General features: G+C 40.9%; 2 protein-coding genes across 7 annotated transcripts in view; both read right to left on the reverse strand.

Moving 5' to 3' along the window:
* Window positions 1–196: 196 nt before the first annotated feature.
* On the reverse strand, window positions 197–11086 carry LOC306940721 (eukaryotic peptide chain release factor subunit 1). Of its 4 annotated transcripts, none has more exons than XM_079525861.1 (11): window positions 10904–11086; window positions 10341–10451; window positions 8185–8360; window positions 7019–7158; window positions 6728–6866; window positions 6119–6309; window positions 4438–4567; window positions 3523–3696; window positions 3355–3419; window positions 2738–2885; window positions 197–2259 (listed from the first exon to the last, which is right to left on the reverse strand). In XM_079525861.1, the coding sequence occupies exons 2-11, from the start codon at window positions 10424–10426 to the stop codon at window positions 2177–2179; spliced, it is 1332 nt and encodes a 443-aa protein (XP_079381987.1). In that variant the 5' UTR covers window positions 10427–10451; window positions 10904–11086; the 3' UTR covers window positions 197–2176. The 4 variants fall into 4 exon arrangements, with proteins under 4 accessions (XP_079381987.1, XP_079381985.1, XP_079381988.1 ...); XM_079525859.1 differs by having other exon boundaries at window positions 10908–11085; XM_079525862.1 differs by lacking the exon at window positions 10904–11086 and adding an exon at window positions 10787–10886.
* A 5889-nt stretch (window positions 11087–16975) lies between these two features.
* The window catches only part of LOC306929195 (choline transporter-like protein 1), a 41003-nt gene continuing 30121 nt past the window's right edge, over window positions 16976–27857 (reverse strand). Inside the window, exons 15-16 of one of the 3 annotated variants that reach the window (XR_013790761.1) lie at window positions 26520–27613; window positions 16976–24860 (exon numbers count right to left, since the gene is read on the reverse strand). Coding sequence is in view for 2 of the 3 variants with exons in the window: in XM_079509638.1 (XP_079365764.1) it covers window positions 27239–27613 (375 nt within the window). In the remaining variant the exon portion in view is untranslated. Of the gene's footprint in view, window positions 27614–27857 lie in introns of all 3 variants that reach the window. The other 2 variants (XM_079509639.1, XM_079509638.1) reach the window with 2 other exon arrangements.

Raw genomic sequence — 27857 nt, forward strand, 5'->3', positions numbered from 1 at the left:
AGTTGCCGATTGGACGGATTTTGTCAAAAGGGGCTGGTTTAATTGCGTTGCCCTTTATTGATTGGCTTACCGTGGTACCAAGGCTTCCCCGGTGACTCCCACAAACAAAAGGGCAAACGGATGAGGATGCTGTTGCTATCCTGAGGAGGAATACACCAAGGCATGATCAATCATCCGCATAGCTTTACCGTGATGCTGCAGGATGTCGCGTTTAATGTGATATGAAGTGAAGTTTTAAAAAATAAATGAAATGGATGCTAGTAAAAAATAAAAAATCATACACATGAATGATTTAGTGTTCATATTATATATGACCAAACTTTTCAGCAGTGACTAATATTTTAGTTAGAATGGTTTAGGTTACAGACCATTCTCAACCAATTACATGTTATAAAAACCATATGAACTTAACTTTCTTGTAATGAATCTAAGATTAAGATACTTAAACAAAATTTGAACTCCTGTCAAGCATAAGGCACAGCATTACAATTACTCCACTCATTTGCTCACATTTGAAGCCTTTCTCCTCATGAACTTAATATAAGTGTTAATGACAACGACTGCTTTAAATTTATTGGCTTGAATTTGTCACTCATCCATTGCCCTGTATATTACATTTACAGGTTTTTACGTCTTTGAACCAATCAGAGTCATGACCATGTCCTGACAAATATAAGTGCTGACCCACTCTGGGTACTGACTGCCATTACAATTGAGATGTCTAGATGCATTTCAATCAGCAACACCATTTGGCATAGAATTCTAAATGAAAGATTTCATCTATACCGATTACAGTCTGAATTGGCACTATACATTTGACATTTTTAAGGTTTTATATCAACCTGGCTTACAATATAAAGTTTAAGTAATAGTTGAACCCAAACAGAAAATTCTGGCATTATGTATGCCAACTGTAACACAGGTGAAGTTCCTTGTCCACATAACAAAAGTTGCAAGAACAAATTTGTATCAGCCTTCTCCAAAACTCAAGAGTAAAAATGATCATAAAATCACTCTATACACTTTGTGCAGCATAATCAAAGTCAAATGACCACAAAGGAAAATATGTATACATTTAGATTCTAATTTATTGCATATCTAATGTAGACGCATTAGTCTGCAATTTTGCATTGTGTAAAGGGAGCACAAGTGTAATTTAAATAGGTATTTTTCCAGTGCAATCATTTTACTTCATAAGGCTATTATGTTGCACATTAATGATCATTTGGCCTCTTTTAAACAAACAAAAAGTTGTCACAGAGAAGGACGCAACATAATTGTGCCCGCAACCCACCTTTTATGTAGACAAATGTCACCTGTGTTTCAACTGGCATACAATGGCAAGTAGAAAGACAGAATTTTCATCTTTGGAGGAAATATTCCTTTAATTTGGATGATTCAATGTGACAGTTAGTTCCCCTACAACCAGTTATGTTTCGTTAATGGGCAAACAGGACTATCACATTCATGCGTTGGAGGAGAGCAGGGAACGGTCAGTCCCTTTGGGGAGGAAACAGACACTCCACAGGATTGAGACCACAGCTGATAAGGAGGTAGCAATGGTTTTCAGCAGTTCAAATTTAATACTTTGTCCCCCTGTCTCTACAGAAACCCAGGTAAAAAAAAATCCCCCACTCTCATAAAATACAACAGCAGCAGTTACCAGTAAAAAAATGAAATGCGCAAAAAAAGAGGAGAGAAAGCATAGAAGGGAGATAGGGCAAAGGTAGAAAGGAAAATATATTTTCTATATGTGAGGAGTGAGTCCAAAGTTCTTCTTCAGTCCGGGCTGTGTGGGTCAGCAGGGGCTCTGGGAACTTGCTGTTGTGTTCAAAATGGCAGGGAGAAAAAAAAAAAGAAGAAAGAAACAAAAACGAGTTGAGTTCAATCCAACTAGGGGAAGGAACCAGCACTCTATAAGTCAGGGATTTATTCAGGGGCTTTCTCCCTCTCTGGATTGAAAGAAAATCTCACTCCTCTTCAGCTTGTGTGAGCTTTTTATGGGTGTGTATGACATGTGTCTGCATGTTTTTGTGTACAACTGGTGTCGGAAAGTGTTGTCTGTTAATTCGGCTCCCCCTCTCACGTGCTGCAAAAGAGAGGTGGCATTTTTCTTTCCTTATTTCTTCATTCATTCCTTTTCTTTTTTTTCCTCCCAGTATCAGTCCCAGACTACCTAGTAGTCATCCAGATCAAATAACTCATCGTCCTCTCCTTGGTACTCCATGCCCTGGAAATCCACCCTGTACCGTAAAATACCTGAGAATGAAAATATATAATATATTAAAAAGACAGACAATGTGTCATAGCAATCATAGCATCATTAAAGATTTATTTTACTGGACTAAGCTAATCCGCACTAGATGAGAGGGAGTTTAAACTTTAGTTCAAAATACTTCAATCTCTTATTAATGGTGAATAAAATACATAATACTTCAGCCAACATACAGGTCACAGAGGGAAAAAAAATGTAATGAAAATAATGTACATTATTCCCAAATTATTAACCTACACCATTTTTCAATTATTTTTTTCAACATCAATATCTCTATCATAAAGATTCTACACATTAGATGGACTCGCAAAAGTATTTTGTCAAATAAATTGAATTCAAATAAATTTGTACCATCTTTAACCCAAGGGGCCAATCATGCAGCTTACTAACCACTACCGCTGCCTCAAATAAACTCTGGCCATGGCATATATAGCATAAAACCAATATTAAGGGAGCGCTCACCCCCAATGCCTCCAAAGCCCTTGACAAACTGAGACCCCTCCTGACTCTTGTCTGTAACTATCTCCAGCGTGGCTCCAAACTTCTTGTAGTTGTTAGCGAACCATTCCAGCAGAGGCATGCTCTCAATCAGCTCATGCTCCTGCCCTGTCTGGAAACACAAGCAATGAGAGACATCAATGAGTCTACTATATATATATTGTCGGGCGGAAAGCAGGAGCTACTCATAATTTATTTTTTAATAAATTAGTGCTATTGAACACCCTTTGTCAGTGTGTGGGTTTTTACAAATATTGAACAAATGAAAAGTATTAAAAAAGCACTTCTGACTAAACCTTTTAACTCCATTGGATCCTCAAACTGTCGGTCAATCCACCTAACTAACTTGTGGAGTGAGGTGGTTTGTAGCCCATTGATTAGAATGACAAAGTCAGACGGAAAAAAGACCAATTTCCACAAATGGTCAAAAACCTCTTAACTCAACTTGAGCTGTATTTGTGTAAAGTGATGAGAATACCACAAAACTGAGAATATTTTGGACATAGCTGGTATCTGCCCGACAGCAAAGATATATACTGTATTTGTATTTTATTTTGTGTGCTCGTATATGTTGTGCCTACCTCCTTGTCTGTAAAGTGGGACTTGTCCTTCTCCTGCTCTGGCGTTAAATACAAGGTTTTCTCATCTGGAGACAAAAACAAAAGAGTTTGCATTTTTGCATGGCACTTATTCTTGGCAATAACAGAGACAACAAAGGATTATGTCAATGTATGTGTGTCCGTCTGTACCATTCTCAAGTCCGATGGTCTCAGCGCCGTGCACACGAAGAATGTAGCGCATAGTATCCAAGTTCTCGTAGACGATGAGGATCTCCACTGCTCCCATTTCCAAGGCTTTCAGTGTGTCCTCTACCCCAAAGCAGTACTTCCCCGTGTCCTGGCTGATCTCATCAAAGTACCGCCCTGCAGAGGGGCCAATTTCATCTCATTTATACAGTGCTAATACACAACAGAATGTAATCTCATGGCACTAGATACAGTAAAGCGGTTCAAGACCATACTTTACAGGGACACAATAATCCTCCAATGGTGGGACGGAAGAACTCCCTCTGTCGTGACCGGTTGGGTTGTGAGACGTGTAGGGGCAAGGGAGCCCGATTAGTTACCATGTAATTACTTTGATTAATAGCACCTTTATTGCATACAAATGAGCCAAAAAATGTAAAGACCTGGTGAAATGGCCTTTTGTCATTGTCCTTTCAAGTTTCAGTCTGAAACTTAGCCTGTATGTTTCTAAACCAATCGGAAGCTCCCATCCCCTTGGGCTATGGGAAAGCATTAGAAGGCCATGTTTGTGGCCTGCATATTATATCATGCAGCCTGAGGGAGAAAGAGCGGGGCAGTTTGAAGCATGTTTATTTAATATGTTACTACGTTGCTTATTTACCTAGAATACCCACATTTATTTATCCAATAAAACCTAAAATGTTTTCAGATACATATTTTAGTGTACTGTTTACCCATTTAGGACAGGAACCGCCCTTTCAAGACGGGAACCCCTTTTGGGGTTCTTGTTGCCATGTACAGTAGATAGCAACATATACTTTGCTTTAAGAAAATACCAACACAACAAAAAGATTTGCTTCATATTTAGAAACGACAAAAACATTTTCCTGATATGTAAACATGTACATTAACACCCACCTATGAGCTTCTTTTCCTGAATGAACTTGACATTGGAGAGGACTTCTGCAGAGAGCTCGATAGCCTGGTTGAAACCATTTTCTCCCCCATAGGATATATCCACCAGCTTCAGCACCTTCGCCTGTAACCTCTGCACTCACATAAACAATGGAATTGTTCAACCTCTTCATAAGGAACCAAGTTTAGTGTAAGCGTCTACTGAAGCGGCTGTTTAAGTGAATTCAAGAAAGCCTTCAAAAGCACCAAATAGCACTTTACGGCAACAGAAACTAGGACAAACTATTGTGTATATTCATATACAAGCAACAAACAAACACTCAACCTCTTAAATGAATACACGAAAATCTAAATCCCCACTTTAACACACGTTCACTGGCAGGTATTAAGGGTCTGGTGAGTTTTCAAAATTCTTATTTTTTTAGGTTTTCTGAGCTCATTTGCACCCAAAAAACCTGAACTTTGAACATTCAGTAGATTTTATGTGGTCTGGAGTTTCCTGAAAGATTTGGCTCGAACAAGTGCTAATAATCAGAGATAAAAGCACTTCAAAAAGGCAAAACAGCAACCAGCAGCCATCTTGGATCCCAGGTCATTGCCTGTTTACTGACCGCTATTAATGTAGCATAGGACCACGACCAACCTTAATCAATGTAAACATTAAAAGACGAGTATACTCGTCAATGGCAGTGAACGGTTGGATTTGTTAAACGGTAATTGGACTGGGGTAACTCATTTTTTGTTTTGCCAATGAATCATCCCCACATTTGTTCTGCCACTGCCTGAGGATATAGTTCCGCCATCCTACTCCTATGGGGCATTATTTGCATGGCACCTCCCAGCCCGTAGGAGTCACTTGAGCAGTGAAAATGTTTGCCCTCTGTGCCCGGCTTCCCATCCCAGAACAACAATTGTATTTGTCAGGATAAAGCAGGATACACAGCGTTGGCCTCAAACCCCTAGTTTAAATCCTGCAGAGCCTAATTGACGAAGCTTGTGCTTCAATTTCCACATACAGGTTTAGAATTTAAACGAACTTCAGTGACCCATGAATATAATAAAGATATCCGTGCAAACTACAAAGCAGATTAAAGTTAATGATGTTAGAGGCAACTAATTATTATATGGACCAATGATAAATGGTCATAAGCCATGCACATTTCAAGAACAGAGCCCAATGCAAAACAAGTTTCACACTAGGATTTGCCATCACTGTAATATTTAATTACTTTCAACACAACAGCATGAAAATGTGTCTCATGTTTATCTATACTTGCCATCTTGGCCATAACCCATGCTTGGCAAGAGTGGACACCTAAATGTCAAATTATATTTTCCAAAATGTAATGTGCCCATTTACAGTATGTCAGCCACATGACGTTTGTTTTAACTGCTGCCCCTAAACAAACCTGCCATTCGATTTACGTCATAAGTATTCTAAACAAATATTAAGAAGTCCATAGACTTGGCTGCCATATGACGTAATTTCAAAAGCCATGTATTGGAGGGCAAATCCTCCAAGAGACAGTTTTTCCTGCACGCTTACTTAAAGCAATTAGTTTCATACTAGTAAATTATGGCCAAGTATATTACAAAACTACATAAAACAGGGGTCAATTTTGGGCTTTAGGTAGTGGTTTACATTCACAAACAGCTTGAGATAAGAGTAAGGAAACACACGTACCGGGTCAAACATGTCAGACTGGCTGAGTTCAGTCTTGAAGTCGGCTGAGCCAGCCAGGACCATCCCGGCTACGTTTACTTTGTCATTAGACACAAAGAGTTGGACTGCAGTCTCAGCCACCTTCCTCACATAGTTGTGTCTCTTCTCCATCCTCAAACGGGCAAAACGCAGAGCTGACTGTCCTCCTCTGCCTGAGATGGAGAGATAGAAACACAAAAGGTTACGTATTATCGAGCATCTCAAAATCACAATTTGCATCTTCAATGTTTGTGTTTACACACACACTCAAAGTTGGTCATTCATTGTCAATGGCATTCAATGTTTGTGTTAACACAATGTTTGCAGCTTTGAGATTTGTGTTTACACAAACACTCAAAGCTGGACAAAGGAGGGGCTAGCGCCCCTCAAAAAGGGTTATTTAGCTCTTTTGTCAAACATGGGTGGTGGGAAACTGATTGAGTGGGGTTATATAACCCTTGTGTATAACAGCAAGTAACCGCAAAATTACCACTGTGTGAAATGTTAAATCATGTCATGAAAGAAAGAAAAGCTATGCTATGCCCATATGCGTTGCCATGGAACGGTTATACAGTTAAGTAAAAAAGTTACCGTGCTTCTTGGGCAAGTCAACAGTGAATTTGTGCAGAACCTCTCTGGTGTTGCCCTGCAGTGTTCCAAACAGGGCCCCACTGCCGTCGATCACAATAAATCCAAACTTGCTGTCATCGGAGAGCAGGGCTGTCAATGCCTTTTGGGGAGGTAAAGAGGAAAGGAGAGAAGAGGCAAGTAGGTAGTGAGAATGTGAGAAAGACACAAAAAGATTGGCGATATAAACACACACTGTCTCATACACCCAAACTCACATGCACACACATATCACAAGCAGGCAAAGAATCTCACCTCGGTGTGGAACTTGTTGTCGCAGAGGTACAGGGAGGTGTTGATGGGTTTGAATGGTTCAAAGTCGATGTTGACTTTCTTCTCTTTGCCTTCCTCTGTCACAATTGTGCCACAATACACCACCAAACCATTAGGTGGGACTACCAGGGGAGAAGTTGAAGAGGCCATAAGATTAGATGGGTAACAGGTATTAGGCAAATAAGATGTGTGATGTGCCACTGTGGCTGCCACATGACATCACAGGGGGCCTTGCTTAAAGCATATTTGCCTGATGAAGACCATAGGTCAAAACGTTGCAATTTGTTGCCTCTAAATAAAGTAAGTATCTGAGCTCTAGAAACTAGTATGCAGATGTTCTTTTTCTTCCTTGACGTTTGCCTTGATGCCTGACATCCAGCACCTGGCCTAAATATAGGCATTGAGATGTGCAGTGTGCACACAATCTTCTCTGTGGCCTGCTTAAAGCAAACATTAAAATTCCATAGACTTGGCTGCCACATGACGTCACAAGTGAAAGCCAGACGGAGGGACTAGCGCCCCTCAAAAAATAGATCGCAGAAAAATAGATGGTATATAGCACATGCTCAGTTAAAAAGATTTCCCCAATATGGTCAAACTTTGTATGCCCACTCTCTGTTCATGTTCACGTTAGCCATCTACAAAAAAAATGTAACATTGTATCCAACCAGTCAATCAAGAGGTTTCTTGATGTTCAACCATTTAAGACTTTAAATTAAAACTTTTTTGCTTTGGCTACAGATTTACCGCAACCTAGAACCAGTAACATCTGAATATTTGCAGAATTCAAAGACAGATAGAAATGTCTTGCGGAGATTGCACTCTCACTAACATCACAACACTGTTCACTTTCAACAGGTCAGACCTGACAAAGACCCATGTAGGGTCAAAACATTGTCTTCAATAAAATGTATCTCCTGGGAGCTGATAGTGTGCACTTTTTTTTAAAGGCAAAACGTTAAGTTTGTTCTCTGCTTGTCAAGTTTGTTTACTTCCTGTTTGAAAACAAACTGCCACCAACAATAACATCAGTTTAATACAAAAAGGGATTCCTGTATTTACAACTTTATGACTTATACGGTCGTATCAGTGTCACACACCGAAAACATCAAATTGGCAAGCTCATAATGTGGTATACCATTCTTTACCTTTGTTGTAGAGTTTTAGCCTCTGCTGTACAGAGGTGATGGCTCCAAGCACAGAGAGTCTGTTGACTCTACTCTTGATGTTGGAGGCAGTGCCAAACTCATCAGCCAACATCTTGGCCACTCTGGATATCTGGTCCTTAGGGGGGATGATCAATGAGATCATACTGGTGCCATTACTAAAAAGAGACATAGTGGACAGATGGTCAGAACACATTCTAGACACATAAACCTAGGTTCAAACACTGCCTTACACAGACACTGCCTTAGACTAGTGCTGCACAATTCATCGAAAAAGGATCGAGACACCAAATTGTTTGTATACAGCCATGCATGCGCACACAGACAGACACACATGCATATAGCATTTATACTTGTGCATCTTGTACACGCACGGGAGTATCCAATTAGCTGTGAATTAAGTGGTAACAGTACATACAGAGGGGATGGGTAACTACAGCAAGTATCCATTATCCGTGTCAACATGACAGTCATAATCACCTTCAGCCACAACAAAAACAAGTTCAAATCTTTGGCCCCACTAACTGAAAGCTGACACTTCAGAGTTTCTTCATTTCTCAGTGCACTCTGATCTTACTTTTGTATTATCTTAAAGACAACAACAAGAGTTCATTGCCCATTACCACATCACTAACTGAACGGTGGGATTACATTTAGGAAATATACAATGTGCCCTTGACACCAAGGAAGGACTGCACCAAAGTTCCACTACTCCACATTGTCTGTATTCACTACCTGTCAAAGGCAAACCATACAGCTGACGCAGCACACACACACACACACACACACACACACACACACACACACACACACAGGTAGAGGCGGCCTGCTTGAATATAGGGCAAATGGGCTATCGTAATATGGCAGACAGCACAGGACAGCACATTCTGCGCAATACAAGACGGCAAGCTGTCGCAGAGCAAACTGTTAGCCACTGAAGTTAACACCCACATTTAACATTTAACTCCCGGGGACGACTGGGGGCCACATGCTCCATTATCACTATCAGCTATGTCATGACTATATGTCCGGGTTAGAAATTATTTCCACTTCACCAGTATGTGGCTACTGGCCAACACAACATTCAATTAAGAAATGTGATTGAGTCACGTAGAAAAAAAGAGAAACATGCTGTACTCGGAATACTAAAGTAACGTTAGGACAAACATTGTCACGAATTCTCGAGTTGCTAACATCAAATTGACATAATGGTCACGTTGTGCGATTAGACCATATGGAAACATACGGTTAGCCAGCCGAGCCGGCCTTCCATTCTATCAACGTGCTTTCTTGTTCTGAGAAACACACACACACAGCGGCCTGTAATGTATTTTTTACAAGGATGACGTTTCCATGCGAGCCTCATTAGCCCGACGGATGAGTAACATATTGTGATTATATGAGGCAACATTCTCTAGATTGTCATTCCCCAAACATTAACAACCAAAGATTCAACTTCTGTCTCTTCATTGCGACAGAAGCTAGCTAGCCATGGCTAATGGACAAGTCAGTGAAGTTAGCTACGGGTAGTCTAAATCCTATAGCTCGGACGATCGTAATACGATTGGCTTAATGATTGCCACGGTAAAAGTCACAGTGCACACTGCTATACATTTTGTTAAGATCAATGTTGTTGTGATAAGCAGGAGACAAACAATGACCGAGGAAGTCAGTGTGTTTAAACTCTGTGTACTCTATCGGATCCTTGAAAGGGTAGACATTATATTATAATAATTAAATTCCTTTATAATGCACTTTACTGTTGAACAAATACATCTCAGTAGACATGTATTTACACACCACTATTAAACATAGATATTAGCCAGCCAATATCGTTGATAACTCTAGTTTAATTTAAGCCACATGTCAATACATTTGCACAAAGCCTGGCCTCAACTTCACACACAACAGTCATCACCAACAACAACTAACCAACCAGAGCGACTGACAGTCCCGTCCGTCCCCCCGATCAATGGGATGTAGTATCTATTTTAGCTAAGCTAAGCTACCACTCCCAAATTCAGCCACACTCAACCCAACCGCGCACACACACTGGCCGTCTTCAAAAGGCCCGTCGACACGGCTAAGCTGAGCTAGGCTCCGCCGTGGAACACCGGACCCCAGTGAATCCCACGTACCCACGGGCAGCCTCCAAACTTTTTATCAGCTTCTTGATTTTCCATATCTCCACGTTCCTGTCTGCCGCGCTGGGGTCGTCCGCCATCTTTCTGCTGCAATCGCTTCAGCACCTGGAGAGAGAGCAGAGATGTGGTGGTTAGAACGGTCAACGACAGACAATAATGTGGTCACGGTAGCCGGGTCGACAGCAAACATAGACCCAATGTCCCCCTTAGTCCAAATTAGGCTGTCATAACGGGCAAACTACCTCTCCAAACTAACGGCGCGGTGACCGTGAAGGCACCTGACCCAGTCGCTGGCTGCTGGACCGACCGTAAAGGAAACACTCAGCCCTGGGTGTCTCTGGCAGTAAAGTGCGCGGAAACCCCAGGCCTACCGGAGTGTTCTCCGGGCCCTAGTGTCCACCCTGTTCACTGTCTAACAATAGTTGACAACGACGACCTACTTCTTTGCCCGGCCAGTTCTTTTGTTGACCTCACGAAGCGCTCTAAAAAAAACTATCCAGCTGTCAAACGTGTATACATCTGTTGAGTTTTTATGTTGTTAACTTATTGAACGTTACCTGCCTTCAAATAACACCGCTCCGCTCTCTGGCTTTTTTACTCTGCCGAGCTCGATGAATCGGTGGTCGGAAAAGTGACGTTGCCTTTCCGACCGGTTCCGCTCTCTTCCATGGGGCTCTCACACATGTGGGAGGCTCTATGGTGGGAGGTAGTGTGGGGTGTTCACTTCCTGGAAACCTCGTAGAAACTACAAGGCCAATTTTCACTGGTTACCGTCGTAAGTCGTCATGAACATATGAATAGTGATTGGCCCGAAACCACGAATCGTTGCGACGCGGGCGGGGTTTACATTGTGCTTTTTGTGGGGTTTGTAGTTCACGTGATAATGTAACGGAACCGACGCACACAGATTGACGTGACGTGACGAGTTTGGACAAGAATAGATTCTACTGAGCACAAAATGAACATGAGTTATGAATTTCTGCAAATGTAGATATAATACTGTTAGTTGGATAACTTGGATAATGTTGTTTAGCAGCTTAAAATGCACCTCTTTTTTGGCTCTGTTTGAAATACAGTATTTTAAGTGACCTCCAATAAAACGTTCCACTTATTGGTACAACAGTCTTTCCTTTATGCATTACTTGCATATTATTATATATTATTATTAAAGGACCAAGCAGCAGTCCTGAAAGGACTTGGCCCTTTATTGTTTTTGTCCGGTTTTTTCTTCTCCTTCTCTTTCCGCCAAAACTAGCAGTTCTGGCTGAACCGTGCAGTCGGTTCTTGTGAAACTCGGGAATATGGTAGAGGGCCATGTGATGATGCGAAGCCAATGGCCAAAGGGTGGAGCTACTGATTTTCTGCCTGGTTTTTTGAGCAATTTGCGTGAAACGTTCTATACACAATCTGTTTTAGTCCTCAAAACAAACATTCAATTTCTCTTCATTGTCTAATGGTGTTTTCTTAAACAAGCATCATTGAAAAACAAACATTAAAGCTGTATATAGGAGGGGCTAGCGCCCCTCAAAAATCACACCTGAGGGATGACGTAATTTCAGTGTGGGGACAAGATTTAGCAGACATTTGATCTGAATTACCCTTTCATTGTCAATGGCAAATCTTGAGACGTGTGGGGACAAAAGCTGTTTATAGAAAAAAACACTTAGTGTGCCCCCTCGAAATTTTCGACTGACCCCTTAGTCATTTCATCCTGGAACCGGCGCTGGGAGGAGAGGACACACCCCTATCCTTATAGAGTACAACAACCGCTGGGGGCGAGCTGTCCGCGAACAAAACAAGGGGGTGTTTTGGGCAGAGTCTTCCGGTTACCGTCCAGAAGAGTCAGTGTCCATGCCACTGCCTCCGAGTCCTCACACTGCAGCCATAGTGAGACAGGGCATATCTTTTCAGGGGTGTCTCCTCGGGTTCAATCCCCTTGCATCGCGAGGTGGTGGTGACCATAGAGCTGTGAGGGCTCTGGACGAGACAAGAAATTACACAGTCCACAATTCTAGCACTTCAACACTTTCTACCGAGGTTAAAGGGCCCTTTATGGATCACCCTCAGAGACATCTAGTCCAATGGGACAGGAACAGGATGCTCTGGCACACCCATGGCCAGATTGCTTACTCTATGTGTTTCCACCTTTGTCACTGACAGTGTTAACTCAGGGTTCTCTATCCGAGTGGATCAGATTTGGAATTTGACCAAAAAACGCAGCATTGGGATAACTGATACTCGATTTGTGCTCATTTACTTATCTCAGAAAATGGTATGCTAAAGGTATAGTTCCGATTTTTTAAAACTTAAGTTGTATGAAATACCATTAATATAGTGGTTGCAACTGTATTCATTGATTGCCTGAGTCCCGTAGTGGGAGTTCTGCTATAGTTTTGGTCAATATTAAGTAGTTCCGGTCAGTACTGTCGACCGCTACGAACTTTCAAATCTCAGCCTCTCTGAAGTAACGGTTTCAATATTGAATTATTATACCCTGTACCAGGGTATAACTGGTATAACTGGCTCCCAATGGTGACGTAATAAAGATATGTTTCAGTGTCGGTATGTATATGTAATTTGTAAGTTGATTAGCGGTATACTGTGGTTACTTGGGTCGTTTGATGCGTATGTCCCATAGGAGCATATAACGTGATGAAGATATGTACCAATGCCAGGGTATAACTGGTATAACTGGCTCCCAATGGTGACGTAATAAAGATATGTTTCAGTGTTGGTATGTAATTTGTAAGTTGATTAGCGCTATACTGTGGTTACTTGGGTCGTTTGATGCGTATGTCCCGTAGTAGCATATGACGTGATGAAGATATGACGTGATTAAAGGACATGCCTCTATGTATATATGTATATGTAATTTGTGAGTTGATTAGTGGTATACTGTGGTTACTCGGGTCGTTTGATGCGTATGTCCCGTGGCAGCGTATGACGTAATGATTACTTGTGCTTGATATGGCAGTGGTGTCAGATTACATACATGTATACTGTACATAGGGGCATTACCTTTAATCCACCCGACACTGAAACATATCATCATTACGTCACCATCGACGACCAATTATGCCCTGGCATTGGTACATATCTTCATCACGTCATCTGCTGGTACGGGACATGCTGCTACGGGACATACGCATCGTAGCACCTGACGAAAAACATTACTTGCACGCTCTGCTTGCGCAAGTAACTAGCTCAGGTTATTCAGAGTCAGGGATATCCATATATGAATATCTGTCCAGGAAAAGAGTCAAAACCACACTTCTGTGAAGTGAGGGGCAGCCACTGTGGCTGCCACATGATGTCACAAGTGGGGTCCTGTTTAAAGACAAACATTAAAGTCTACAAACTTGGCTCACACATGACGTCACGACTCACGAGTGGGGTCCTGTTTTCTGTTTTTTCACACATTAAAAGTCCTGTCACATGACATCATTTGTGATCTCCCCTCAAAAACTGATGTGCAGATCCTAGTGACGTAATAGTTCCACACCATATAACATGTGTGTTCACGAAATCATTCATTTAGGCACCAAAAGGTATTATGGCGGAAGATAGTAATGAGGCAGATGTAGCTTCCTCTAAAAGCCTTGCCTTTAGTCCAGGGGTATCCACACCACAGGATTCCAGTCAGCCCCAACAGGATGCAGAACAGGCTCTCCAAGTGGCGGCCGAGCAGGGGACAGAAGACGTGGCGGACCTGAAGGTCACCGCTGATAGGAATAATGAGGAAGATGCCTCTACGTCACAGAAACAGGAGGATGCAGAACAGCCTCTCCCCGTAACGACCCAACAGGGGGAAGCTCCGACGAAGACGAAAAGGAGATGGTTCTTCAGGAGGAAAAAGCAGAGGGCTCAACTCTCAGGAGAGGACCTTATAGTAGCTCATACATCTGCCAGTGGGGAAGGTGATACACTTTCAGAAAAGTACCAGGACTCTCTTATCTCGTATGTCATCTATCAACTCTGGTGGGTGATGAAGGATGAAGTGAAGCGACAGAAGAAGTGGGTCATGAACAAGAAAAATCCCTTCATTGGGAAGGTGTTGAAGGGCATCATTGCAGCAGGAATGGTATGCGTAACTGGAATATTCTTAACTGGAATGTCACTAGTGATGTTATTACTTAGTTTTCCATGTGTATTTTGCCTTACCTTAGCTACCAATCAGAAACTCTTCTAAAAGCAGAGGACAACTTTTTTTCAGCTGTGCTGAGAACTTCATTTTTACATCAGGGCTCTATTTGGAGGTCTAGAAGAGGGTCTGTGGGAATGTGTGGGAAACATGTTTGTGCCCAGGTCTAATCTTGTATACCGCTGGACCGCAGCACGGCAGCTCCCTCATTCTGGCCAAATGTCTTGTGCACGCTGCCAGTAAATTAAGGATGTAACTCTCTGAATCTGACTTTTTTTCACATCTATATTTTTTGAAATATTCAATTTGATTCTGGAGGTCAGTCGAGGTAGATCAGGCTTGGTACTTTGCACAGATATATAGATGACTAATGCACTGACATCATAGATGACCTACATCCTAGACAAGTCCGAGATACACATGGAAACCACAGCGTTATTGTTATGGGTGTCCTATGATGGTGTCTGTTAAGTGTCAATTAAGGACGAATCTCACAAACCTCTATCTATCTATCTATCTATCTATCTATCTATCTATCTATCGTGAGTAGCAAATCGAGTGGCAAAGTGAGTTTAACATCGCTTAACATTCCTGTTTGGATGTAGTAGTGTTCCCACATAACTTCCAGGTATGATGATGTCACACGCATACCCTCTATTATAGACCTATCTCAATAATTTGTTCAACTGTAAAGACTTTTGAAAAGCAATAATCAATTGTCACATTACCTCAATGAGAATAATATCTCATCACCCTATCAATCTGGATTTTGATTAAATTATTTCACAACCACCACTCTATTAAAACTTAGCCTATAAAATTATATTATCTCAGCCTCTGCTAATAAAAACTTAACTAGACCAATCTTCATTGACCTTTCGAAGTTGGAGGTGCTTTGAATTCAAGGAAGATGAATGCGCCTCAAAGCACGCAAATCAATTATATCTTCTATAAATTAATTGCAACGTTACCAGGGGTAACTTGGACTACTAATATGATTGTGATTACTATTGTATATATGTAAACAAGCTGAGAATGATTTGTATGACTATATCTATATATATATAGTTTCTTTATTACTTGCGCAAGCAGAGGGTGCAAGTAATGTTTTTTGTCCGGTGCTCCAATGCATATGTCCCGTGGCAGCGTATGACGTAATGATTAATTTGTGCTTGATATGGCATTGGTGTCAGATTACATACATGTATACATAGGGGCATTACCTTTAATCCATCCGACACTGAAACATATCATTATTACGTCACCATCGTGAGCCAGTTATACCCTGGCATTGGTACATATCTTCATCACGTCATATGCTGCTACGGGACATACGCATCAAACGACCCAAGTAACCACAGTATACTGCTAATCAACTTACAAATTACACATATATACATAGAGGCATTTCCTTTAATCCACCCGACACTGAAACATCTTTATTACATGTATGTATGTAGGTAAGAATGGTGGTCCCTTAATGGCTGTTGATGGTGACGTAACTAAAGTACGCTACAAGGTAGTTATAAGGTCAATAACGTATCTAAAGGATTTAGAACAGCAGTTGTAATAGACATTAGTTAGTAGCAGTACTTGCTCGCTCTGCTTCCACACATCATCAAGAATGGTGGTCCCTTATTGGCCAAGGGTGCCCACCGACATAGCCCACATTTGCCGATTTGCTCAGACACATATGATGTAAAATCTCCATTCATTGTCAATGGCATTTAATGTTTGTGTTCAGACCGTTTATAGGAGGGGCTAAAAAAAAGGTAGTCGACGAACATTTTCCGTCATAGTTTGTCAATAAAATTAACACTCCTATAGTACACTCCCTCCCCCTTTCTCTCTACAAAATAGGGATGCTAGGGTTCAGGTGGTTAAGGGGTGGTTAAGGTGGTGGTGACGAGGATGTATAACCAGCTTTTCGATCACTCGAGCGAGTCTAACTCATAAAGCTATAACCATAACCATAAATTTGAAAATTTCTAGTTTCCACTTCACCAGTACCATTAATCATGAATATCTGTATATGTTGGAGCGCAGGTCTGATAAACAGGCAGTAAATGGGTACATCCAGACAGTAGCGTCAAGAGGTGTCAAGAAAGCGCCTAGAGCAGGCATCTCTTCCTGGTTTTCAGCTGATGGATGGAAATGGCCTTATAGTGTGCTCATTTCCATCCACCAGCTGCACCCCTGCACCCCTCTTGACAGGAAAGGAAGGTGTGAATATATAAGACAGATTTTTACACTTGGTATTAACGCCACAAAAACACTAGTTTCACATTACCATTAGGCTACAAATAGCGCTCTTCTCTTCAATTCGTTTTTTTCCCTTCATTTTGTATAAAAAAATATTCTTTAATGCCATTTTATGGGTATTGAATTTTCTGTGCTTTTCTGTGCTTCCATGTGTATGCTTCACGGAGCTCTTGAGCCCATAACCACAGGACAACACAATGCATAACTTAATAACACCCAGCACAAGTTCAAATTTTCCATTTTATTATCTTTTTCTTAAAAAATGTATACATACGAAATGATAAATATAAAAAACAAAAAAATTAACAAAAAAATTAACATTGACCAATGTTACAAACATCCTCTTACTGCAGAGAAAATAAACTACAAGCTAGTGTTACATCCCACATTGATGTTTGCCTAGTCTTTACAATATCTTCTGCTATTTAGTCATTCCCTTAGAGTAGACAGTTTTTGAAGAGGACCGAAGAGGAATTGAAATCACATCTCACAAAAAAAGAAAAAGAGTGGCTTTGTTGTTGAGTAAAGCTATCATTCTATCCGTTACTTCAGTGTTTTAGTCATGTGACTCTAATGCCGCAATATTCACACCCTATAAAGATGGATCACTGTAAGAAGAGCAGGGAAAGATGTGGACTGGGAAACATGCAGGTAGCCTACAGTCTTTCATTTTGTATGACAAACTACTTGCTCTACAACACTGGGCCCTTCTTTCTACATAGGTGTTTGCTGCCTCTTGTTAATGGAAGCTGTTAAACCTGGCCTTAGATTACAGCCGTTTACAAAGCAGCTTGCATTACAGGCCATAACATCAATAACACAAAACAAAATAAAAGGAAAAATTGCATGTGAATGCAGCATGTCAGTTCCTCCTGTTCCACCAGTTATAGCACCACACTTCGTCCTGTTCCAACAGCTAGCACATCATCAGTGTCTGCATGTAGAAATTCTCCTATGTTTGTGTGCTTGACTGGCTGAATTTGGCATAGCAGAACAGCTTGGTTTGTGGTCAGCAGACACAAGGCCAACATAGATGAGTCACCACTGATACCATACATGAAATCTGTTCGAGTGTACAAATGGTTAAATTAACACTGATGATGTTACTGTGTGCCTGTGTAACCAAATAGTCAAAGTTTTTTTTTTCTGCAGTGGGTGCAAACCCAATATTTATTTTTCCAGATAAATGCAGTTGAATAGGAGTTGTCGTTTATGCTTTTAGCTAAAAGTTTCATTGATTGCTCTTATAATGATGCTTTTATTCCCCCTATAGGGGCCTGTCAGCTCCCAAGAACCACTCTCTCCACTAAACATTGAATAAACATCTCTATATTATAATTGACTGACCTAAAGACAACTTCATCCAGAAATATTTTACAGCTATTGTTAAATTTATCTCAGTGGTGTAATGAATACCATCTTAGTAGTGCAATTCATAACATGCTTTGCGCATTGAGAGTCCTGTGGTAACAATAATTAGGTTTGACCATATACATTTGTTAATTATTTTTTTCTTTTTCTTTTTATCAACATACATGCATGCTCTCTACATTTCATAGCTAAATCTTAGTGTAAGGTCTAGTGTATTCCTGGAGAGAAACGCATTTGATGAATTAGTTGAAGAGTTCCATTTCAAAATGTTCCATTATCCACATGGGCAGTGACCCCCCCCCTCTTGGGGTGTAGTATGTGATGGACACCCCAAGTCCATTTAATATTGCTGATACATATATGATTTTGTTTGTAAAAGTGATGTGATTCCGTTAACATTGTGCTAATAGGCATTACATCTTTCAGAATCCTGGATATAGCATTTTAGAACCAAACTCTTCACTTGCTAGGCTTAATTCCATTGCATGACTGTGTCACTCTCTGACAAGAACTGATTTTCACGTGTCGTGTTGTCAGCAAGCAACACAGTCATACATAAAAATCAAGCTTAATTCTGTTCTTGGACCACTAATATATTTTTAAAGATGAGGGATGGCGTTCATTCTGAAGAAAATAAAACGTTATGTGAACAGTCACAGCCATCACTTCTCACATTATAAATATCACACTCGACCATTCTTAGAAATTCACGTCATAACACACACAAAAAGTCAGTCTGATCCAATAGACTAGTAAATTAAAAAGAGAGAGAAAAAAAAGAAAAAGAAACAACTGCATACATTACAATGTGGAATCCATACCGATCACAGCACCACAGAAAATCAAAGGTAGTATTTTCTTAGTCATTTCAAATTAAAAAAAGATGACACCACTTGTTTGTCTCTCATCCTGATGATACAACTTTTCAGGACATCAGAAGCACAGGTAGCACTTTTTTTAAGGCTTATACCACTTCTAGATTTGCCATCTCAGCCCAACACAAAACATGTCACCTCACTTGAATCTTGACACGAATCTCTTTAACCATTTAAACCCTATATACTTAGTTGTACAATGGATAATGAAAATAGCAATTCTACAAGCTCACAGCGAGTCGCATTGCATGCAACATGTTATAAGCTTGTAGATCTGCTATTTGAAAATGTATACTGTGGGACGCCAATGGACTAGTGGTTAAGGCAAATTGTACATCAGGATCTATAGTGAAGCCTGACAGTGAGTATCGGGTTCGATTCCCGAGCCCGACGGGACTTGCGGTCTGTCACTTCCCGTGTCCTGTCAATCTACACAGTACTATCCAACTAAAGAAAGAAACCCCCAAACGTATTGTAAAAAAATAAATGCATACTGAGGGATTCAGTCCCACCATTCCAATTTAGGTGGTGTCGTGACCAAAACAGTAAAAGTTTTGGCCTGATTTAGTTGCCGGGGGCAGATCCCAAATAGTTGCCTAGTGTAATCACCAACCATGAAGACAAGTTAGATTCCCTGTCTAGCTTTGACCCGCACCATCACTAATGTGCCAGGAAAAAGTGTTGTAAAAAACTAGGAAGACTTCTTTAGTAGCTGTTAACATGATATTGTTTGTGTTATTGCTGGTAGTCAAAATATACATCTCAGTGGGGTTTAGCCCTGTGAGTGCTGGGCTTGGAAAACACTTACCGGTAATTGACCACTTAATCCCAGGGTTCACATTAGGTTTGCTAGTATTTTCCAAATCCTTTTGGTGAAAACAGCCACTCTACAAGATCACCACCCACTGTGTTGTAAGCTTATAGAGCTGCTATTTTAGCTGAATAGCGCCCCAGAATAGGGACACTACGGTTCTAAGGACTCGTGACATTTAGTTACAGTGACACATGTCAGGCATCCACAACTGATCATTTGTTTCATCTCAAATAGTACGCTCCCATCTAGATGACTTGTTATAGATGATTAGGGCTGTTAAAGTAAAATAGTACATTTTCTGCTAGAGGAGTAGATTATTCAAATGAGCAAATTGCAGATCATAATCTAGAATATTAAATACCGTATTATCATATGTAAAATTGCCTATTTATAGCATTGATATTAACTGCAGTACTGTGGAGAGTCGACTGAAGAATGGACAGGGACGGCAGTTATTAGACCCTGTGTTGTTAAACTCTACTTCTGTCTTCATCCACCCAGAGGGCTACTAGGTCTTTCAGTCCTGTTCAGGTTCACACTGACAAGAGACACTCACTAGAAATCAGGTCAACTGTCTAGTTCAAAGAATTAATGACCAATTAAAATAGCAGTAACTAGTATAGTATAGGCCAGAGTATAGGCAAAAGCACAATAGACTAGAAAAGGTCCCTGCACACAGAGCGCGTTTTTCAGATTTTTAGCGGCGCTTCTCCATCGGTTTTCCGAAAGACGCGTCCAGTGTGCAACCACCTTAAGAGTCCAATTCATTCCATGTGTACACTCTTTGGAGTTAAATTAACACTAAGGATTTTACAGTTTATTCAGCATTGACATTTAACTCCCCAGCATTCTATTATGTTCATTGTTCCATGATGTTTTACTTTTTGTTCTTTAAAGTGGTAGTTCAACCAAGAAAACCCATAGACTTTATTTAACAACAGCAATACGATATAAAAAAAATCTGTCTATAAACTCCAAAACACCACTTGTGTTTTAAACACTTCCGGGCTAAACGTCTCCTGCACGAAAAACATATGCGCCTGGGCGCTCGTGTGTCTGAATGAGCTCCGCTTGAATCCCACGGGCACACCCATGCACGTTATTTCGTCATTTTTGGATTCGGGATTTACCGTTAACTTTAAAGGAGCATTCAGTGATTTGGAAAAAAACCGGTAACAAGATGTGCACATGCACAGTTGCACACGCTCTACAGTAGGGGGACACGCGACAGGCCAACACACACACACCAAGGCCGCCCCCGCTCGATCATGATTGGCGGAAGGCCCCTCTCTATCCTGATTGGATGAAGGCTGGGCCAACTAGCCAAAAACGAAACCTACGGTTTGTTGACCCCCAGGGGTTAACTGGGTACAGGGAGGAACTCCTTATATGGTCAGCACACTCTATAGTAGGGAGGATTATCACAAAAAAAACAAAAAAAATAAGTGATATTTGAATTAAGTGAAATCACTGAATTTACCTTTAAGGAATATTTTACAAACGAAAACTATCCGTGACTGAAAGACATCACTGGGTAAGTAAACGATAGAAATAAAGTAATTATTTGGTCGAACTACCCCTTTAAATCTTTACAATACAGTGTGGTCGTAGGTTGATCAGTCTATTGACAATATGAACATCACGGCTGCCATCTTGCCAGCAAGGTGCTAACTAGGGACAACTTCCCATATACAGACCATTCATCCAAACAGAAAAGTCCTATCTAATTGTATTAAACAACATCACAACAACTCACCAACATTGCAGCTATACGGAAAGCTTGAATTATCCTCTTTCAATTTGTAAAGTTTTTGTTTCATAAAAATCCACCATAGACATGTTATGAGCTACTTCCTGTAAAGAAATTCCTTGCAGGTGAAGTATTGGAGTTTGGAAGCACTTGTTTTTACTGAAGCAACATCCTGCATTATGTGCAAATTCAAAACAGGTGGTACTCTGGGCTGTTGAGTGATATCCAATGAGCACTCCCAAACTTTCTACACTAAAAAATCACCTACAAGGAAGTAGCACATAACAAGTCTATAGTGGATTTTTATAACACTTTGTTTAATACAATCAGACATTTCTGCTTGGATGAATGGGCAGTCAATGGGAAGTTGCACCTAGTTAGCACCTTGCTGGCAAGATGGCCACGGTCTGAATATCGTCAATAACAGGGTTTGTCTTAATGTCTGTATATCCCCATAACAATAGACCTGCTCACCCTGCAATGAGCATGGCGTCATGAAAAAGAAACTTGACGTGCCTGATGTAACTTGCTGCAGCGAAGAACAGATGCAAATCACAAATGGCACTGAAGGAAATGAACTCATCCACAAACTGCACAACTAGTAACTTTGCCGATAGCTGAAGTTATTAGGCCCCGTGTTATTGTTAAAATAAAATAAATAAAAAATAAAATCTGTATCCATTGATCCATTCTAGTGTTAATATACTGTACTTTATGACACCAACTTTACAGGCTTCTGGACATTACTTTCTTGTTTTTCATTATGCACCTTAGTGTTAGAACCACCACAACCAGACACAATTTCACTTCACTACCTCTAATCAAAATATTGAATTCAACCGGGCCCAGTGGCTTCTCCAGTGAGTTAGCCCTACTGAAAGGGACCTGTGTTGGCTGAAACCACCATACCAACTCGGTTTGGGGCAACTGGAGCACCCAGAGGTACCGTTTGCCAGAATAACGTTTTTTTGGCTCTGTATAGTAGGTCAGCCATCTAGGAGAGGGTCTGTGTATGCGTTTGTTTTTCCAGGACTAATCTCTCAAACCAATGGACCAATCAGCACCAACGTTCTTGTGCATGCTGCCAGTATACCAAGTACAGTACCTCCATGCATTATAATTTGCATAGGCCTACTGTATGTTTTAACCTCATGTCTGTTACTGTATCTGCTGCTATTTTAACTGCATCATCCAATTACCATTTATTCTAACTATGCAACGTATGCATATGTATATCTTACTCTGCTCAAATCAGGAATATCTGGATTATCTGATCTGTTTGTCTCTGTCAGGCCAAGGCGTTGCCGAGACTAAGTTTTCGCCTCTGTACGTCCGTGTGTGTGTGTGTGTGTGTGTGTGTGTGTCCCATCTGTGCAGAGCTAATCTCTAGTACCGATCGATGTGTGCACACACTCCCTGGAGGCAAGAGCATCAGCCTGTTATAGCGCCAACAGGAGGAAGACTTTTGCAAAACACTTTTCTTTTTTACATTACTCCAACAGATTTTGTTCAAACATCACGCAAATAGGTTCACATTATGTATATAGTCATGTGATGTGAAGATGGATGCGTCAGATTTTTTATTTTCCATCCTGATTGGCTAAGATTGGCTTTTTAAAGTTTGCAGCAGTGGTCCATTTTGAACAAAATTCCTCAAATCACGAGCATCATCCGATTGCTGTGAAATGTTAGCCTGCTAAGCCTGGCACAACCAGACTTCATCTGCCTACACTGCATATTGCCAAGCGCAGTGGTATATTAGTATCGCAACGCTAGGCTAGTGAAATGTCACATTGGCATGTTCTAGCACCACCGGGAGGCCGAACTTTGCTAAACCCAGTTTTTGCTATTACTCCTACAGATCAATGTCATCAAGACGGACCGGTCAGCTTTTTCATATTTCATCCTGATTGGCTAAGATTGACTTCTACTACCTGGCCTGGCAGAGACCTGTGCTCTGAGGAGCACATTTTTTCCAGTCGTGTTCTTTCTTTCTATCACTGTAGAAAATTCTCTCGTCCTAGATGGGCAGGACTTAGCCTGAACCTAATAAGGCACAACTTAACTGATTAGAGCAGGTCTTTAAAATGACTGCCCAAGCTTCCCTTTTTGTTGAAGCATGCTGGTCTGCAATTTTAGGTTTCTCCCTTTGACAGTGCCTATCGACTCGACTTGTCAAGCTAAGCTACGTTGATTGTCGACAAGGTTTCGGAACCCAAAATAAGTTTCAGGACAATTGCATTTCAAAATGCTGAAACCTTGTCCAAATGTGGAGTCATACATCCTATATTGGACATGACTGTAGAGTGGTGATGTCCTAGATCAACATGGAATCCACACATTATCAGACCCAGTCTTATGAACCACTGGCACAGTTTGAAAACAAAAGAGTGAAACCTTTAGCGGTGGATAATTCAGCTCATGCTGAAACACACAAACTCCAACACCAGCCATTTGACATTGTCACAGGACTGGTTGGGTGCCAGAATGGAGGACTGAAATGTTAACTACACGTAGATGCTTAAGTAAGGCTTTCTTACTTGTCCACTATATTAAGCCACTGAGATCGGGCTGGTGTCATTTGAACATTATGTCTGATACTCCTCATAAACATACAACATGGTGTCTTACTGCTGTTATAGTGACTCCTAATTGCACCCTGTATGCTGTTCTGTCCATAATAATTCGGGCAACGGAGGAAATAACATTATTATCGTCCATAAAAACAGTCAGTTCTCACACATACAGTACAGAGAAGTTAAGCTGCAAAAAAGACCCCCCTCATTAATTCGAATAGAAATACACTTGTTGGCATGACAGTAATTCCTTCCTATTGTGATGCCGGATGAATGTGGGAGTTGTTTTTCAGTGGTTGATTAAAAATTCACATCTAAGTGCCTTGTTGTCATGTGATTAACAGGTGTCTTTCAAATGCAGACACCCCACCAAAAAGACTCACTATGCAAAAAAAAGTTAACAAAAAGTGACTCAAGACCTATTAGTACAGTGTTTTGACTAGATGGCGATCGTTATTTTTAGTCTTATAAAAAAGGACATCACTACGAAAAATGCATCATCCTTTTTAAAATATGCAGCGCTTCAATATAAAGTGCTTCATTACATTGTTATCTTTTTTTTTTTTACAGTTTCTTATTAAAATATTGTATTCCCTGGAGTGAAACCATAGTAAACATGTTACACATTGGTAAAAATAAACATTTTGGAATGTCTTTTTTGTGTTTTTGTTTTTTCAAAAAGCCCCATTCGGTGATTTTGGTCAAGCTGAACTTGTTCCTGGAGCCTAGGGAAAAAAAGTGATGCAAGTCTTATTAATCAATATTCACAGCAATGTTCACAGTAACTCATCTCATGCACAACCATCTCAAAGTTTATGGTTGAAGAGTGGATGGAAACAGTGAATAAACTGGTAAAAGCAGGAGAGAAGAATGAAAGGCGAGCAGTTAAATGGTATAACAGGCCAAAGGTTGCTGAAAGCTGAGCATTATGGGTAGTCAGGTAGTTATGTTATCCATCTTAAAGTCGAGCTAACTGCTGTACATAACATATTTCTGAGTAAAGGTCTTTTCAGACGGAGAGCGACTGAAGCGCCTAGTAATTTATTTGGACACGCGGAGAAGTTGATCCTGTGAAATTGTCGTGCGTGTGCATGCACATGCGTGGGCGAATAGACCTGGATTGTGTTTTTTACGCTATGCGTCTCACACCTCATGAGCAGACCTGGAGCAGACCTGTCGTTGATCCAGGCGACAACGCCTGCGTCACCCGGTCCCTGTCTCTCAGCAAATCACAGGCATGGTTTTGAGCTCAACATAATCGTTAGGGTGCTGATTTGGACGTTGTTGAAAAAAAACTATCAACTTAGGTACTGCTGATCAAATATGAATCAGGATTCTGTGATTGCATTGCCTAGTTATCGGCTCGAGCCAGATGTTTTCAGAAACATATTGTAGTGTACTGGTTAGCAGTCAAAATGTTGGATATGTGAAGATGTTGGATATCGTCACTGTCAGGCAGAAATCAGTTATCTCCATTTTTCAACTTTTAAATAATAATAATAAAAATAATCAGTGCCAATGTACACCCCTTACGTCTGTGTGTGAATTTAGACAAATATTGAAAAGGTTTTAAAAAGCACTTCTGACTAAACCTCCCAACTCCATTGGATCCTCAAACTATCAGTCAAACCAGCTAACTCCCCATTGATTAGAATGTCCAAGTCAGAAGGAAAATCGCCACATTAATGGTCAAAAACATCCCGACACCACTTGAGCCGGATTTGGGTAAAATTATGATTATATAAGAGAGAGAGACACATTCAAGTATCTGACAATGTAAAAAGTCACCATACCAACTTTGAGGAGGCAGTATTGTCAGCGTAGTTCTAAAAACATGCTAATTATTTATTTATTTTCATTTAATTCCTAAAAAGTTTATATTTTGGACATGGCTGGTTTCTGCCTGACAGCTGCTATAGCTAGCTAGATCACTGCTATGACTGCATACAGCACTGCCCTCTGGTGGCTGTCGCGTAATGAATCTTAGCCATGTCTGGAAGATTGATTGAAGATTGAATGGATGTCATATTATTATTGGTTGAAATTGGTACTTATGTAGTGTAAGCACACATTTTGTTTTACAGGAATAAATCATGATTGTACTGTATTTTCTTATATTAAAAAAATGTGCAAAATGTGATCACAGGATGTGATCTAAACGTTTTTTTTTAAATAAATCAGCTCGACTTTAAGACTAGGGAGATTGACATTTATCAACACAGGCATAGGTATATTGACTATTGAGTCTGCCCTTGCCCCATAAAATTGCTTGAAAGAAAACACCTTGGGAAACAAAGGGCTGATACACATCTTAAGGTAGGCCTAGTACTATAATAATAATACTAATAGATACTACTAGACTAGTACTCAGAACAGAATAATACCTGATTCAGTAGGGTGGAAAGCTTCTAGAGACAGAAAAAGGCCAATGTTTTTCCAAGTAAACAGGAAGTGCCAAGAACGAGTGACTTGCTCCAAACAGTCACAATGCTCCCAGTGAATGTGCTGTACAGCTCCATAGATGTCCATGAGTCCTATCCATCTACCCTAGTGCGCCAATTCAATGTCAAAGCTGTGCAAGTGGAGAGGTGTATGAGTGAACTCATTTCCCTGGTCAGGACTCCAACTCCTTTAGTTTGTCAGTTTTTTTATCACCACTGCATAAGTAGTCCCTGTCTTCTATAAAGCACCATGGCTGTGAGGCGGTGATGGCAAGGGAAAAGACATGTACAAAGACTGGCAAACAGGCAAAAATAAACAAACAAACAAATAGTTTGTTCCAGGAAGGTGATGATTAAGACACAATGAGGATTGTGATGATGATGATGAAGATGATGGAGGTGAATGCATTGAGCTGGATTAGCGAGCATGCACTTGTTAGTTTGTCCATCAACATGCTTCGGAATGGCATACAGTACGTCCATTGGCATACGCTCAGTCTAATTCATACTCCGTAGTGGAGCGGTGTCGCTTGCCGACAAGAATGACGCAAAGCACTGTTAACTTGTAGATCAGTTCTTGTCGGAAAGTAACACGTGTGTGCGATAGAGTACAAATTAAGCTTTAAGTTAGTGCGTTTTCATTTGCATGCAGCCGTTTGCGATCATGCAGAGACGGTGGCAGATTTGGCAGCGGCGGGGTGGGCAGGGCGAGGTTTCCGGAGCAGTGTGGCGAGAAGGAAGAGTGTGGAAGTGGGCAGGTAAACACAGAGGAAAAGGACCATGTCCTCGCTGAAACAGACGACCAGGGCACTCGTCTCAGTCAGCGCCCAGTCCACCAGCACTCCCATCATCAGGTAGTACACGTGGAACTCCTGCAGCGTCTCCCACTCGCCACTACCCCACTCCTCGCCCGCCTTGTCCCCGTTGCTGTCACTCACCATGGGTTTCATCTCTGCCCCTTCCGACACTACCTCCTTGGCCCGGCTCCGTCCACGCTCCACCACCCGCTCCATTCTCCTGCTGTTCTCCACAAACTCCTGCAAGAGACAGGGGGAATAAGAGGGGTAGAGACGAGGCTTAGAACTCAGGTTAGAAGTGTATTTGTTGAAAATAAATATTCGGGTCTGCTACATGCAGTATCTCTCAGGAAAGTTATTCATTATTTATTTCAGATTTTTTTCCCTCCTGGGAAAACAAATACAGTATACAAATTCTATTCTATAATTCTATTTCTATGGCCCATCCCAATTTCTAAGACATTTGAGCTATCTGTATACAATG

The sequence above is a fragment of the Electrona antarctica genome (assembly GCF_951216825.1).
Source record: "Electrona antarctica genome assembly, chromosome: 1".
Classification (NCBI taxonomy): Eukaryota; Metazoa; Chordata; class Actinopteri; order Myctophiformes; family Myctophidae; genus Electrona; species Electrona antarctica.

Excerpts from the sequence above, each read along its gene's own strand:
- LOC306940721 (XM_079525861.1), bottom strand. The coding sequence starts at position 10,426 with ATGGCGGACGACCCCAGCGCGGCAGACAGGAACGTGGAGATATGGAAA. Across the intron at positions 6,310-6,727 it reads TGACTTGCCCAAGAAGCACG|GCAGAGGAGGACAGTCAGCT; the intron begins GTAACTTTTTTA and ends TCTCCATCTCAG. Across the intron at positions 4,568-6,118 it reads AGTCTGACATGTTTGACCCG|AGGTTACAGGCGAAGGTGCT; the intron begins GTACGTGTGTTT and ends ATGTGAGTGCAG.